Here is a 12,719-nt window from a genome sequence, read left to right on the forward strand (position 1 = left end):
TGCAGCATTTGGCTGGATTCAAATCCTCATATTTTGTTTTTGTAAACTTAGTAAGCGTACCCAGTTATGCATTTGGCCAAATGTAAAAAGAATAATCAAATGGATGTGCTGCCAAATTCAAATATTTAGGCTTACTTGCAGCATTTTTCCTTTTCATAAACTACTTTTTATTCATTTGAGATGTGCCTTTAAACTTGTTAGGAAATTTTACTTTGGTAGTCAATTTCTTAGCACGGTCCCCTCCCTCCTTGTCACTAAAGCCTCATACACACGATCGGACTTCCATCTGACTTTTCTGTGGATTTTTATCCAAAGGGGCGTTGGCCGTGAACTTGTTCTGCATACACACGGCAGAACTTTTTCAGCCAACATTCCCCAAATCACGTGTTTTATCAGCTCTTTACCGCCATCGTTTGGGCAACTTTTGCTATTGTTGGCTGATATTTAGCATTGGTTCTGAGCATGCTTGTTTGTACTTTGGACTTTAGTCCGATGGACTTGTGAACACACAATCGGATTATCCTCCATCAGACATTTGTTGTTGAAAAGTTTGAGAGCATGCACAGCGAACATTTGTCTGTTGAAAAACCGAAAACAATTGTCCCATGGAACATACACACGGTCAGACTGTCCGATAAAACAGGTCCGTCGGCTCGTTGTTGTCAAAAAGTCTGATGGTGTGTATGGGCCTTTACTTTCTATGCTGGCCCAGTCAATCTTTCCTTCTCTTCACCTCATGACATAACCTTTTATGTAGTTGCTGGGACAGGAACAAAGAGGAACATTATAAAGTGTTACTTGAGTGACAGTTCCCAGTCTGCTGGACTTACGGATACATCCAAGATGGGGGTATCCAACAGCAATCTCAGGGCTTTTGGATGTCTACATAAAATAAAGAGAAAAAAAAAAAAACAACAGAAATAATACCACAGACTACCCACCTGGAGGCTGCAATCTCAACTTTTGTCCTTGCTACAGCCGCTGCTCTTTGAGCTCCTTCAATGGCCCGATCTACTTTTTCTTTTGTTTTGGTGTTCTTTATCGGGATAAGCTGTTTTCTTATTCCACGCACTAAAACATTGTTTTTATACTTTCCCTCTTCCTTTGTGCCATCAGGGAATATGGTACATCCATATCCATGCCTCCTGTTATTCAGCCATTCGCCCTCATACTTCATTCCATTTGAGCGCTCACTTACTCCAAATCCAGTGCGTTTGTCATTCTTCCATTCCCCCATGTAGGTTTCTGTGGTGGTGGCATCTACATGATCTTCTATGGGACAGTAATCAGAGTCTAGATCTCCAAAGCTAATTGTAGAATTTGCATCACTGGAGCTTATTCTACTCATAGCTGCATCGCTTCTCACAGAGCTACGCTTGCTAGATATAGAGATCTTGGATTCAGACTTTCGTAGCTTTATGCTACCCAACAGTGATCCTCTTCGGAACAAACCTTTCTTTTTGCTGGTCATAAGCTCGGAGTCACTGTGAAAATTCAATACAAATCCTCCACGCGTCCCTGCAGGACTATCTGCTCCAATGTCATGGAGCACTGTGCCATTACTCTGTTCACTGCGAAGTGAAGACAGAGAGGTTCGAAGAGGTGAACGGATCACCGTAGCCATGCCATAGGGAACACTCTGCCGGACACCATATCCATGTCTCATGCCTCCCATCCATTGCCCTTGGTAGGTACCTATAAAGCAATGAACATCAATGTCAACAGAATGTCAAAGGAAAAACAAATGCAAAAACTAAATTTCATAAATGATTCTAGCATTGTTACAAACATTATATTGTTTTTACATGTATGCTTTTTTTATTCATACTAAGGCCCCTTTCACACTTGTACGACTTGGGGCTGCAAAGTTGCATGATAAGCCATACCCCATGATTTCCAATGAGTATCATTCATATCTAAGCAATTTCAAATCGCAGTGACTTTAAAGTAGTTCCTGCACTACGTGGTTTGACTTTCATGCGACTTGAGGTCCATCTGACAGTGGTGATATGCCCCACAAAAACTGGCACATCCCTTAGTAAAATCAGCACACATTACAAAACATTGTTACACACACATTTAACCCTTTGATTGCTCCAGTTGTTAAAGTGGTAGTAAACTCAGTTTTACCACCTGTACCTACAGGTATGAATATAATAAGGCTTACCTGTAGGTACTGTGAATATCTGCTAAACTTGTCCAGCATAATGTGCTGGACCTTCAGAGCCTGTGCGCATACGCGGGAGAGACGCTGTCATGCCCCTGGCCATTCATGTAGCCAAAGGACACAAACCCAGAAGGAAGACCGGGTGAAGATGGAAGCCCTCTCGGTAGTGACAGCACGGTGCTGGAGGGATTTGTTTTAAGGTAAGTGTTGCATAATGTGCTAGTATGCCATGCAGGGGCATTTTTCTTTTTTATTTAACTGCGGTTTACTACTGCTTTAACCCCTTCCCAGCCAGTGTCATTAGTACAGTGTCAGTGTATATTATAAGCACTGATCACTGAATTAGTGTCACTGGAGATGTCAGTGGCAGTCAGTTCCCACAAAGCATCAGTTAGTGTCAGATTGCCTGCTGTCCCACTATAAGTCGCTGATCGCAGCAATTACGTATAAAAAAATAAATAAATACAAAATCCAGTATATATATCAAAGTTTGTAGGTGCTATACCTTTTAATGCAAACCAATCAGTATACACTTATTGGGATTCTTTTTTACCAAAGACATGTAGCAGAAAACATTTTTTATTGGATGTGTTTTAAAACAGAAAGTAAAGAATATTGTTTTTTTTTTTTTTTTAAATGTATGCTCATTTTTCGTTTATAGCACACAAAAAAAAAACCAGTGGTGATTAAATACCACCAAAAGAAAGCTCTATTTGTGGGGAAAAAATATATATAAATTTTGTTTGTGTATAGCATTGCATGACTGCACAATCGCCCGTTAAAGTAGCACAGTGCCGAATAGCAAAAAATGGCCTGGTCATGAAGGGGGTAAAATCTCCCGGAGCTTAAAGCGCTTGTTACCCCAGCATCTCATATTCCTGATATGCGCCTTCTGTACTATGTACTTGTATGAGAAAGTATACTGTTCTCTTTGTATTGCTTTCTTTGTGTGAAGTTCCTAGTGTTCCTGCCAGTCCCTCTGCTTTCCTATTAAATACTGACCACACTAAACAGGAGAACACAGAGTGGTCAGTTCTCTAGCTGTGCTGGGAACTCAACCTGTTCTCCTCCAATGATCGGACTTGTCCTGACACACCCCCTCTGCACAGCCATTCATTGGGAAGCGCAGTGTGTTGCTGCTTCTCCTCCCCCATCTCTTATGTAGCTGAGAACAGAGGGAATGTGATCACTTATAGAAAAAATAAAAAAATGGAAAAAGGGTATTTATAATGTTTTTTCATATCTATACAAAATGTTTTGCCTTTTATTTCTATTTTAAACTGAATGGGTTGTTTTACAAGGTGATCATTTTCAATTACTATAAGTGGTTAAAATAATGAAAACTACAAATTTTCACCATAATTCATGGGCTGTTCTTTCATTATTATTTTTTTTGTATATCTTTGGCAAGTCTGATCAACTGCATGATACATTTTTTCAGCCTTTTCCACAAATTAAGATGATCTAGTTTGTTAATATTTAGTAAAACCAAAGTTTGAGCAATGTTATTTATGTCTTCTCCGGTCTCCTGACATCTAGCCATATGTGAAATGCTGAAAGCTAACACGTAGGTCATGTAAATATTACAAAAACATAATGTGCACACTTTTTCAGATGTTCAGATCCTCAGCAGAAAGCCGCACTTCCCTTTACACGTCCAGAAGTCCCTCACATCCTGGAGAGCAGGGTTCTCCACAAGCCATTTTCCTGTTTATCTGGTCATCCATCTCCATTTCTTAAAACATGTCTTCATGTAAGAGAAACTTCCTTTGTTCAACTCCCAACCATTCAAGAATGACTTGTGACACGTGTTTCCACATCAAAACATCCGGCCAACAAAGTCACTTTTCCCACAACTCATCACATTTTGGGACTTGTCCTGTCTTATTTATGTACTTACCTAACAGAAACACGCGACTACTCTTAAGCCCCATACACACTATCAGGTTTTCTGCTGATTTTTTCCTTCAGATTTACCAAAACCATATAATATGAGGTCAGACCTTAGGCCGCGTACACACGAGCGGACTTTTCAACATCCAAACTCCGACGGACTGAGTCCGTCAGACTATTCGATCGTGTGTGGGCTGCAACGGACTTTTGATTCGCCAAAGTCTGACGGACTTTAGAAATGAAGCATGCTTCAAATTTTCCCGACGGAACTCCGCCGGACCCGGTCCCCTTCGAAAAATCCGCTCGTGTGTATGCTACTCCGACGGACTAAAACCGACGCTAGGGCAGCTATTGGCTACTGGCTATGAACTTCCTTATTCGAATCCAGTCGTACGTCATCACGTTCGACTCCGTCGGAGTTTGGTGTGATGGTGTGTGTCCAAGTCCGTTCGGTCGAAAAGTCCGCCAGAACTCCGCCAGAACTCCGTCGGAACTCCGGCGGAACTCCTTTGGAGGTCTGTCGGACATAAGTCCTCTCGTGTGTACGCGGCATTAGGAGTTTCAATGTGTATGCAATCAGGCAGGCCCTTCTACTACATGGTTTTGGTAAATCTGAAGGAAAAAATCAGCAGAAAATCTGATAGTGTGTATGTTAGTACTTACAAGAGATATGAGCTCCAACTGTGTGGAGGAGGAATTCCTTTTTACCAGAGAATACAGAGATATACTGTAAATCGCACAGCCTACACTGTGATTAGAAGATGTGGGTTAGTCACCACATGTCAGGTGTAGGTGTCCTTTTACCTGCCTAGTGTGGGACACAAATAATATAAAGAACTGGATGACTCAACTCCTAGCACTCAAAGGGAGATTTCGTGCTTTCATTTTGGGGATTCCAATATTCGGTGTGAATGGAAGCTAAATGCTCACCACACAAACAAACCCTTTATGTTGGCCCAACCAAATGTTTGTCCATATTACACATTTTGTGGTGTTTTTTTATCGCAATGATCCCACAAAATCAAAGCAAAACTGTTAAAAACATCCCTCCCATTAGACCTTGTTCACATGGACATATTACAGCGTGCGCCCCTGTGAGGGCTGAGTTTACCCACACAGAGACACACGCAGCTGCTGCTCCCAATTTGACATGGGTGTGGATGCATGGCTCTGAATACACACTATCTGCGTTCTGGGCCGTGCACCCACACCCATGTCAAATTGGGAGCAGTGACTGTTGCATCTCAACTGACAAGATTAGGACTGCCTGCATTACCAATGCCTGTATAGGGATGCAGGTAAACAAGGCCCTTGCTTGGTTGTATACTCGAGTATGTCCATGTGAATGAGGTGAGGTGCATGGAGGAATCCTCCCCACTAAGAGCCCTGCTGTCAGAAAACACTCATCTGTGGCTGCAGCCAGCTGATCAAGACATTTTTCAAAAAGACCGTTAGACAATCTAACAATCAATTTTTGTATTACAGGAAAGGGCACACATAGATTGAAATTTGGTAGAATTTCAATCCATCTATGGCCATCTTTATACTCACCCATCCTTGATCTTTGCCAGAGCCACTGCTGCAGACTCTCCTGGCAGCGCAGCCTCTATCCCAATTACTATGGAAAGGTTTTGGGTGGTGTACTAATGGGGGATTTTTTTTTTAAATACCAGAGTTCCGCTTTAACCACTTTCAGACCGGACCATTTTGCTGGTAAATGACCAGAGGTCTTTTTACACTTTGGCACTGCGCTGCTTTAACTGGTAATTGCGCGGTCATGCAATGTTGTACCCAAACGAAATTTGCGTCCTTTTCTTCCCACAAATAGAGCTTTCTTTTAAAGGTATTTGACTGACTCTGCGATTTTTATTTTTTGCGATATAAACGTAAAAAGACCGCAAATTTTGAAAAAAAATGATATTTTCTACTTTTTGTTATTAGAAAAATCCAATAAACTCAATTTTAGTCATACATTTAGGCCAAAATGTATTCAGCCACATGTCTTTGGTAAAAAAAAGTCAATAACTGTATATTTATTGGTTTGCGCAAAAGTTGTCACATCTACAAACTAAGGTACGTTTTCTGGAATTTACGCAGCTTTTAGTTTACGACTGCCTATCTCATTTCTTGAGGTGCTAAAATGGCAGGGCAGTACAAAACCCCCCCAAATGACCCCATTTTGGAAAGTAGACACCCTAAGGAAATTGATAAGTGGCATGTTGAGCCCATTGAATATTTTATTTTTTTGCCTCAAGCGATTGAATAATGACAAAAAAAAAAATTTTTATTTTTTTTTACACAAAGTTGTCACTAAATGATATATTGCTCACACATGCTATGGGCATATGTGAAATGACACCCCAAAATAAATTTTGCTGCTTCTCCTGAGTACGGGGATACCACATATGTGGGACTTTTTGGGAGCCTAGCCGCGTACGGGGCCCCGAAAACCAAGCACCGCCTTCAGGCTTTCTAAGGGCGTAAATTTTTGATTTCACTTCTCACTACCTATTACAGTTTTGAAGGCCATAAAATGCCAAGATGGCACAAAATCCCCACAAATGACCCCATTTTAGAAAGTAGACACCCCAAGCTATTTGCTGAGAGGCATGTTGAGTCCATGGAATATTTTATATTTTGCCACAAGTTGCGGGAAAATGACAAACCTTTTTTTTTTTTTTCACAAAGTTGTCACTAAATGATATATTGCTCACGCATGCCATGGGCATATGTGAAATGACACCCCAAAATAAATTCTGCTGCTTCTCCTGAGTACGGGGATACCACATATGTGGGACTTTTTGGGAGCCTAGCCGCGTATAGGGGGCCCCGAAAACCAAGCACCGCCTTCAGGCTTTCTAAGGGCGTTACAGTTTTGAAGGCCATAAAATGCCAAGATGGCACAAACCCCCCCCAAATGACCCCATTTTGGAAAGTAGACACCCCTAAACTTAGGGGTACACTAGTGAGACTAGGTAATAAATGGCGGGTGCCCTGAAACTATAAAAAAATAACTAACCAACCAGCGTCACCTGTAACAGTTATATGGTGATCACTGGTGAAAGGGTTAACTAGGGGGCAATCAGGGGGCTTTATGCGGTAGTATATGGGGGTCCCTGGCGCTATAAAAAGCTGCGGCGAACCTAAATACCTACCTGCCTAACTAGCGTCACCTGTGACACTAATACAGCGATCAGAAAAACGATCGCTTATTAGGCTGGGTTCACACTGGAGCGATGCGGGAACGCCACGAATCCGCGGCGGGTTCCCGCATCGCATGCCTCCCGGCGGCAGTTCACACTGCCCTATGCGAACTGCTGGGAGTGTCAGTGAAATGTTAATGACACCCCCAGATCAGTTCGCATATCGCAGTGCGATCTGCAAACTCGGATCGCATGGTGTGAACACCCATGCGATCCGATTCTGCTGCGGACCAAAAAAAGGGTCCCGTGCGAGTTTGCGGCGGGTGCAACGCGAATTCAGCCATACTATCTGTATGGCTGAACTCGAATCGCACAGAGATCAGATGTGATTTGCACTGCAGTGCGGTGCGAATCACATCCGTTCTCATAAACCGCTGCAATGTGAACCCAGCCTTAGTGACACTGTTGACTGGGGGTGATCACGGGGTTAAACCTTTATTGGGGGGGTTAGGGGGGTACCTTAGAACTAAAGGGGGCTAACCCTAACTGCCCTAACAGTTATTACAGTCACAAATGACACCCGCCGGGTGATCAGGGGGTTAAACCTTTATTAGGTAATAAATGGCGGGTGCCCTGAAACTATAAAAAAATAACTAACCAACCAGCGTCACCTGTAACAGTTATATGGTGATCACTGGTGAAAGGGTTAACTAAGGGGCAATCAGGGGGCTTTATGCGGTAGTATATGGGGGTCCCTGGCGCTATAAAAAGCTGCGGCGAACCTAAATACCTACCTGCCTAACTAGCGTCACCTGTGACACTAATACAGCGATCAGAAAAACGATCGCTTATTAGGCTGGGTTCACACTGGAGCGATGCGGGAACGCCACAAATCCGCGGCGGGTTCCCGCATCGCATGCCTCCCGGCGGCAGTTCACACTGCCCTATGCGAACTGCTGGGAGTGTCAGTGAAATGTTAATGACACCCCCAGATCAGTTCGCATATCGCAGTGCGATCTGCAAACTCGGATCGCATGGTGTGAACACCCATGCGATCCGATTCTGCTGCGGACCAAAAAAAGGGTCCCGTGCAAATTTGCGGCGGGTGCGGCGAATGGCTGAACTCGAATCGCAGAGATCGGATGTGATTTGCACTGCAGTGCGCTGCGAATCACATCTGTTCTCATAAACCGCTGCAATGTGAACCCAGCCTTAGTGACACTGGCGACGGGGGGTGATCACGGGGTTAAACCTTTATTGGGGGGGGGGTACATTAGAACTAAAGGGGGCTAACCCTAACTGCCCTAACAGTTATTACAGTCACAAATGACACCAATGCAAAAAAAAAAAAAAAAAATGCATTGGTGTCACTGTGACTGGGGGGGCAGGGGTAATTGGGGGGGTGATCGGGGGGTAAAGGGGGGGTGTGAGTGTGCCTGGCATGTTCTACTGTGAAGTGTCGTGTTGGTGCAACTCACCGATCCTCTCTCCTCGGTGTCGGAACGAAAAATACCGACACGGAGGAGAGATTACATCACTTCCTCTCCTGTGTTTACATTACAGGAGAGGAAGTGATGTCACGAAGGATTTCCATTCGTCGGGAGCGAGGGGGTGGCCATGAATGAATGGCCGCCCCCTCATCCCGGATCGCTCCCGAACGAATACCGACCGCCGCAGGCACGGGGGGGGGGGGGGGCCCGATCGGGCCCCCCACCCGCGGGAAGGCAGGGACGTACAGGTACGCCCATATGCCTGCCCGTGCCATTCTGTCGACGTACATCGTCGTGCGGCGGTCGGCAAGTGGTTAAAGCTCTCTGAACGCCAGTCAAAGCCCCTGTCACTAAATAAAATGCTTAGCTTACAGTTCTGTTTACAACTTGCTTTTGCTTGGTGCGTCAATAAGGCTTCGGTGGGTCTTTGGTGGAGCTTCAAGTGAGCTTTTCCATAGACTTCTATTGAGGCTTGGAAGACGCTTTAAAGCACCACTAAAGCTACATGGGGTATAATTTTTGAAGCAAAGCCAAAGCAAAGCAAAAGCTTAAACAGGACTGTAACCTAACCATTTAATATAGTGGCAGCATTCAGAGAGCTTTAACAAAGCCTGTCCGAAGCCTTGTTTTGAAGGAAGTGTAAACTAGCTGTTCATGTGTGTTGAAGCCGAAGGAAGTGTAAATGAGACCTAATAGTCTCTCCATAGGAATGGAATCAGACACAGTGGACATTTAGCAGGAGCAATGACAGACAAGTACAAGTCTTAGGGGGTGCTTACTTAAAGTGTTACTAAACTCACAACAGTAAACTCAAAATCAGTCTGTATATGCAGTAAAGCATGCTTGTTATACTCACTGTTGAATCTAAGGGGTTAATCCTGTGCATTGTGTAAAAAGGCTGATCTTGTCTTCTCAGATCCTCCCCTTCTTTCACAGTCCCCAATCCATCTCCTGATAGTACAGAGACTTGGAGGCACTCTGCAGAGTTTGATGTGTGATGCTAGAGAGTTATTTTTTTCAGGGTGCATGTTATCAGCACTGTCCAGAGAGAGCGTCAGGAGTCCTGCAGCCTCATAGGACAGTCAGAGGAGAATGAAAACTCCTCCTACAAGCTTTAAAGCGGAGGTCCACCCTAAAGTGGAGCTTCCGCTCATTGGAACCCTCCCCCCCTCCGGCGCCACAATTGGCACCTTTCAGGGGGGAGGGGGGTGCAGGTACCTGTACAGTACAGGTATCTGCACCCACTTCCGGCGTAGATTCTGCAGAAGCTACGCCACTTTCCGCAGAATCTACGCCCCTTTCCGAAGGTCCCCCGCTGCCTGCTGGGAAACACACGGATCCCAGAGACAGCGGGGACCATCCTTATTGCGCGACTCGCGCATGCGCAGTAGGGAACCGAGAAATGAAGCCGCAAGGCTCCACTTCCTGATTCCCATACCCAAGATGGTGGCGGCAGCACCCGAGAGACGATCGAGAGATCGGCTTCAGGTGCCGACATCGCGGGCGCGCTGGGCGGGTAAGTGTCATTATTTTAAAAGTCAGCAGCTGCAGTATTTGTAGCTGCTGGCTTTTAAAAAAAACGGCGGACTCCCGCTTTAACCAGTGCTCAGCTGGACACTGATAGAAGTCACAAGACTGCTATATACTGCTGATGAGAAAAGGTATGTAGCAGTTTATATTTACTAAAATCATTGCATTTCCATTTTCTGTGTACTATGGGAGACCAGATACAGTGAATGCAGAGTCCTGGGTTTAGTAACACTTTAAGACCCCTTTCACACCGAGCCACCTAGGGCGTCATCAGTAAAGCGGCGCTATTTTCACACTGGAGTGAATGGAGACGCTTTTTTCAGGCGCTATGCAGGTGCTATTTTTAGCACTGTATCGCCTGAAAAACCTCAGTTCTGCCCTTTTAGGTCTGAAAAAACCAGAAAAGGATTTCTGGACCTGAACCTATTTGGAGGTAATAGGATGTAAACGCCACAAGTCTGCATAGACTTGGAGCTTCTGACCAGGTTTTTGTGGACCTGATGGGACTTTCCTTGTGAAAGGGACCTAAAATGTGTGAAAACACAAGGGGAGATTTACTAAAACTGGAGCACACAGAATCTGGAGCAGTTGTGCATAGTAACCAATCAGCCTTTAACTTCAGCTTGTTCAACTAAGTTTTGACAATAAAACCTGGAAGCTGATTGGTTACTATGCAGAGCTGCACAAGATTCTGTGTGCACCAGTTTTAGTAAATCCCCCCAATGTGTAGCCATTTGTTCAGAGGTTAGCTTCTAGAAGATGCAAACCATCTAGTCCTGTACTTTCACACCTGGCCATTTAGCATGTTCCTTCCACGACTGATTATGTCTCCCAGTGTTGCAAATGCGAGAAAATAAGACAGTTAAAAAAAAAAGTGTATTTTTTTACTGGAGTAAGGCCCCTTTCACACATGCTGACAGTATGTCCGTTTTTCCTCCATCCGATGAAATATGGACATACATTCATCCCTATGGGATAGCAGGTGTCTGCGGGTGAACATCCGCTGACACCCAATATCGTCCATCTCCGTTATGAAGACGGAGTAAAATCCTATTTTTCTATCTGTCTGCAGAGCGGATCGGATGAACACGGACAGACGGTCCATGTTCATCCGATCCCCATAGAGGAGAGCGGAGAGCTGACAGGGCGGTCCCTACACAGTGTGCCGGGACCGCCCTGTCATCCGCCAGCTCAGCGGGGATAAACGGAGCGATCCCCGCTGAGCAAGCAGATGATCGCAGGGCGGATAATTGCGGATCCGTCCCGTATGAAAGGGGCCTAACGTGAATGTTATTAATACTTCCTGGCTAGAGTATTTTTTATTAAAGTTCTACTTTAAATGAAAATATAAATGAGCCCTGAGAAAAGATTTCATGGATGAGAAGCCGGAGATTACCAGACAAGCCTGAAATCATTAAGTAAACAATCTTCAGGAAAAATATATAACCGCACTAAACAGTAACACGTGGAGACAAGCTGAGGGTGAGAGAACAATTTAGCATGACTAACCCTTATGACTCCGCTATGCCAAACGCCATGACAGTGGTATTATAATATTTACTTTTCCAGTGTAAGATGCTTTTATCTTTATGTAGATAGTGTGTCAAGAAGCCATATTTAAAGATGGTGCAGGAAATGGAGAACAGTTGTTTAATAAACCTGAATGTTCTACGTGGTTCCCCCTCATGTTTATTTGATCTGTATAAACATGTAGTTACAGTAATGCTCACCCCCCTGGCGCTAGGTAAAATATATACCTTTATTTTACAATTACTTCCTCCCCCTCGTGTTTTCAGACTGTTTAAACACAACCTCCCAGCTGCAATCTTACACATTAACTCTTCCGCTCTGCTGTGGATTGGTGAATCACATATGCCATTTCTAATCACTCGTCTATGGATGGCTTTAAATAAAAAAAGTTGTATGGCCAGATTGTAACGTTTGTATGGTGACCCTGAGCCAGTCATTACCACACATGACAATCAAAGATTATGTTTTTATTTTCACAAACTGCACTTGGATGGAGAAATGAAAACTGATTGGAAGCTATGAGCAATACTGGCTGTGAGCCATTCAATCTCAAAGATATGTTATAACAGGGCTCATCAAATCCCAGGCGCCAGGTTGCCATGGCAACTAGAAATTACATCCTGGTTCCTGGGCTTTTGTCAGTCCATTCTCAGTTGGCACCATGCACAGGGATGCACAATTCCTATCGCCCGACACCCAGGTCATGTAGCACCAGACCTCCTTCATAACTATAACCTAACGACCTACAGGGGGGGCCTTTAAAGCGGTGCCTATGGAAAATATAGGGTACTGAAGTTTGTCACCAATTCACAGGTGCACGCAAATGTAAGGCTTGACATCTTGGGTATCTATTTACTCGGTGCAACCTTGGCTTTTATAGTTTACCAGAAAATTGGGTAATTTATTGCATTTTGTGCCCCACCCCACCTAAAATTAACTTTAACCACTTCAGCGCTGGAAGGTTTA

At 44.2% G+C, this 12,719-nt stretch overlaps 1 protein-coding gene across 1 annotated transcript in view; it reads right to left on the minus strand.

The window, feature by feature from the left end:
• Positions 1 to 12,719, minus strand: part of JPH1 (junctophilin 1) — a 161,874-nt gene that overhangs the window by 110,629 nt on the left and 38,526 nt on the right. The window contains exon 2 of the mRNA XM_077492886.1: positions 942 to 1,695. Coding sequence (XP_077349012.1) covers positions 942 to 1,695 — 754 coding nt within the window. The remainder of the gene's footprint in view (positions 1 to 941; positions 1,696 to 12,719) is intronic.

The sequence above is a fragment of the Lithobates pipiens genome, unplaced genomic scaffold (genome assembly GCF_037356315.1).
Source record: "Lithobates pipiens isolate NorthernLeopardFrog02 unplaced genomic scaffold, aLitPip1_a1.2 Scaffold_19, whole genome shotgun sequence".
NCBI lineage: Eukaryota > Metazoa > Chordata > Amphibia > Anura > Ranidae > Lithobates > Lithobates pipiens.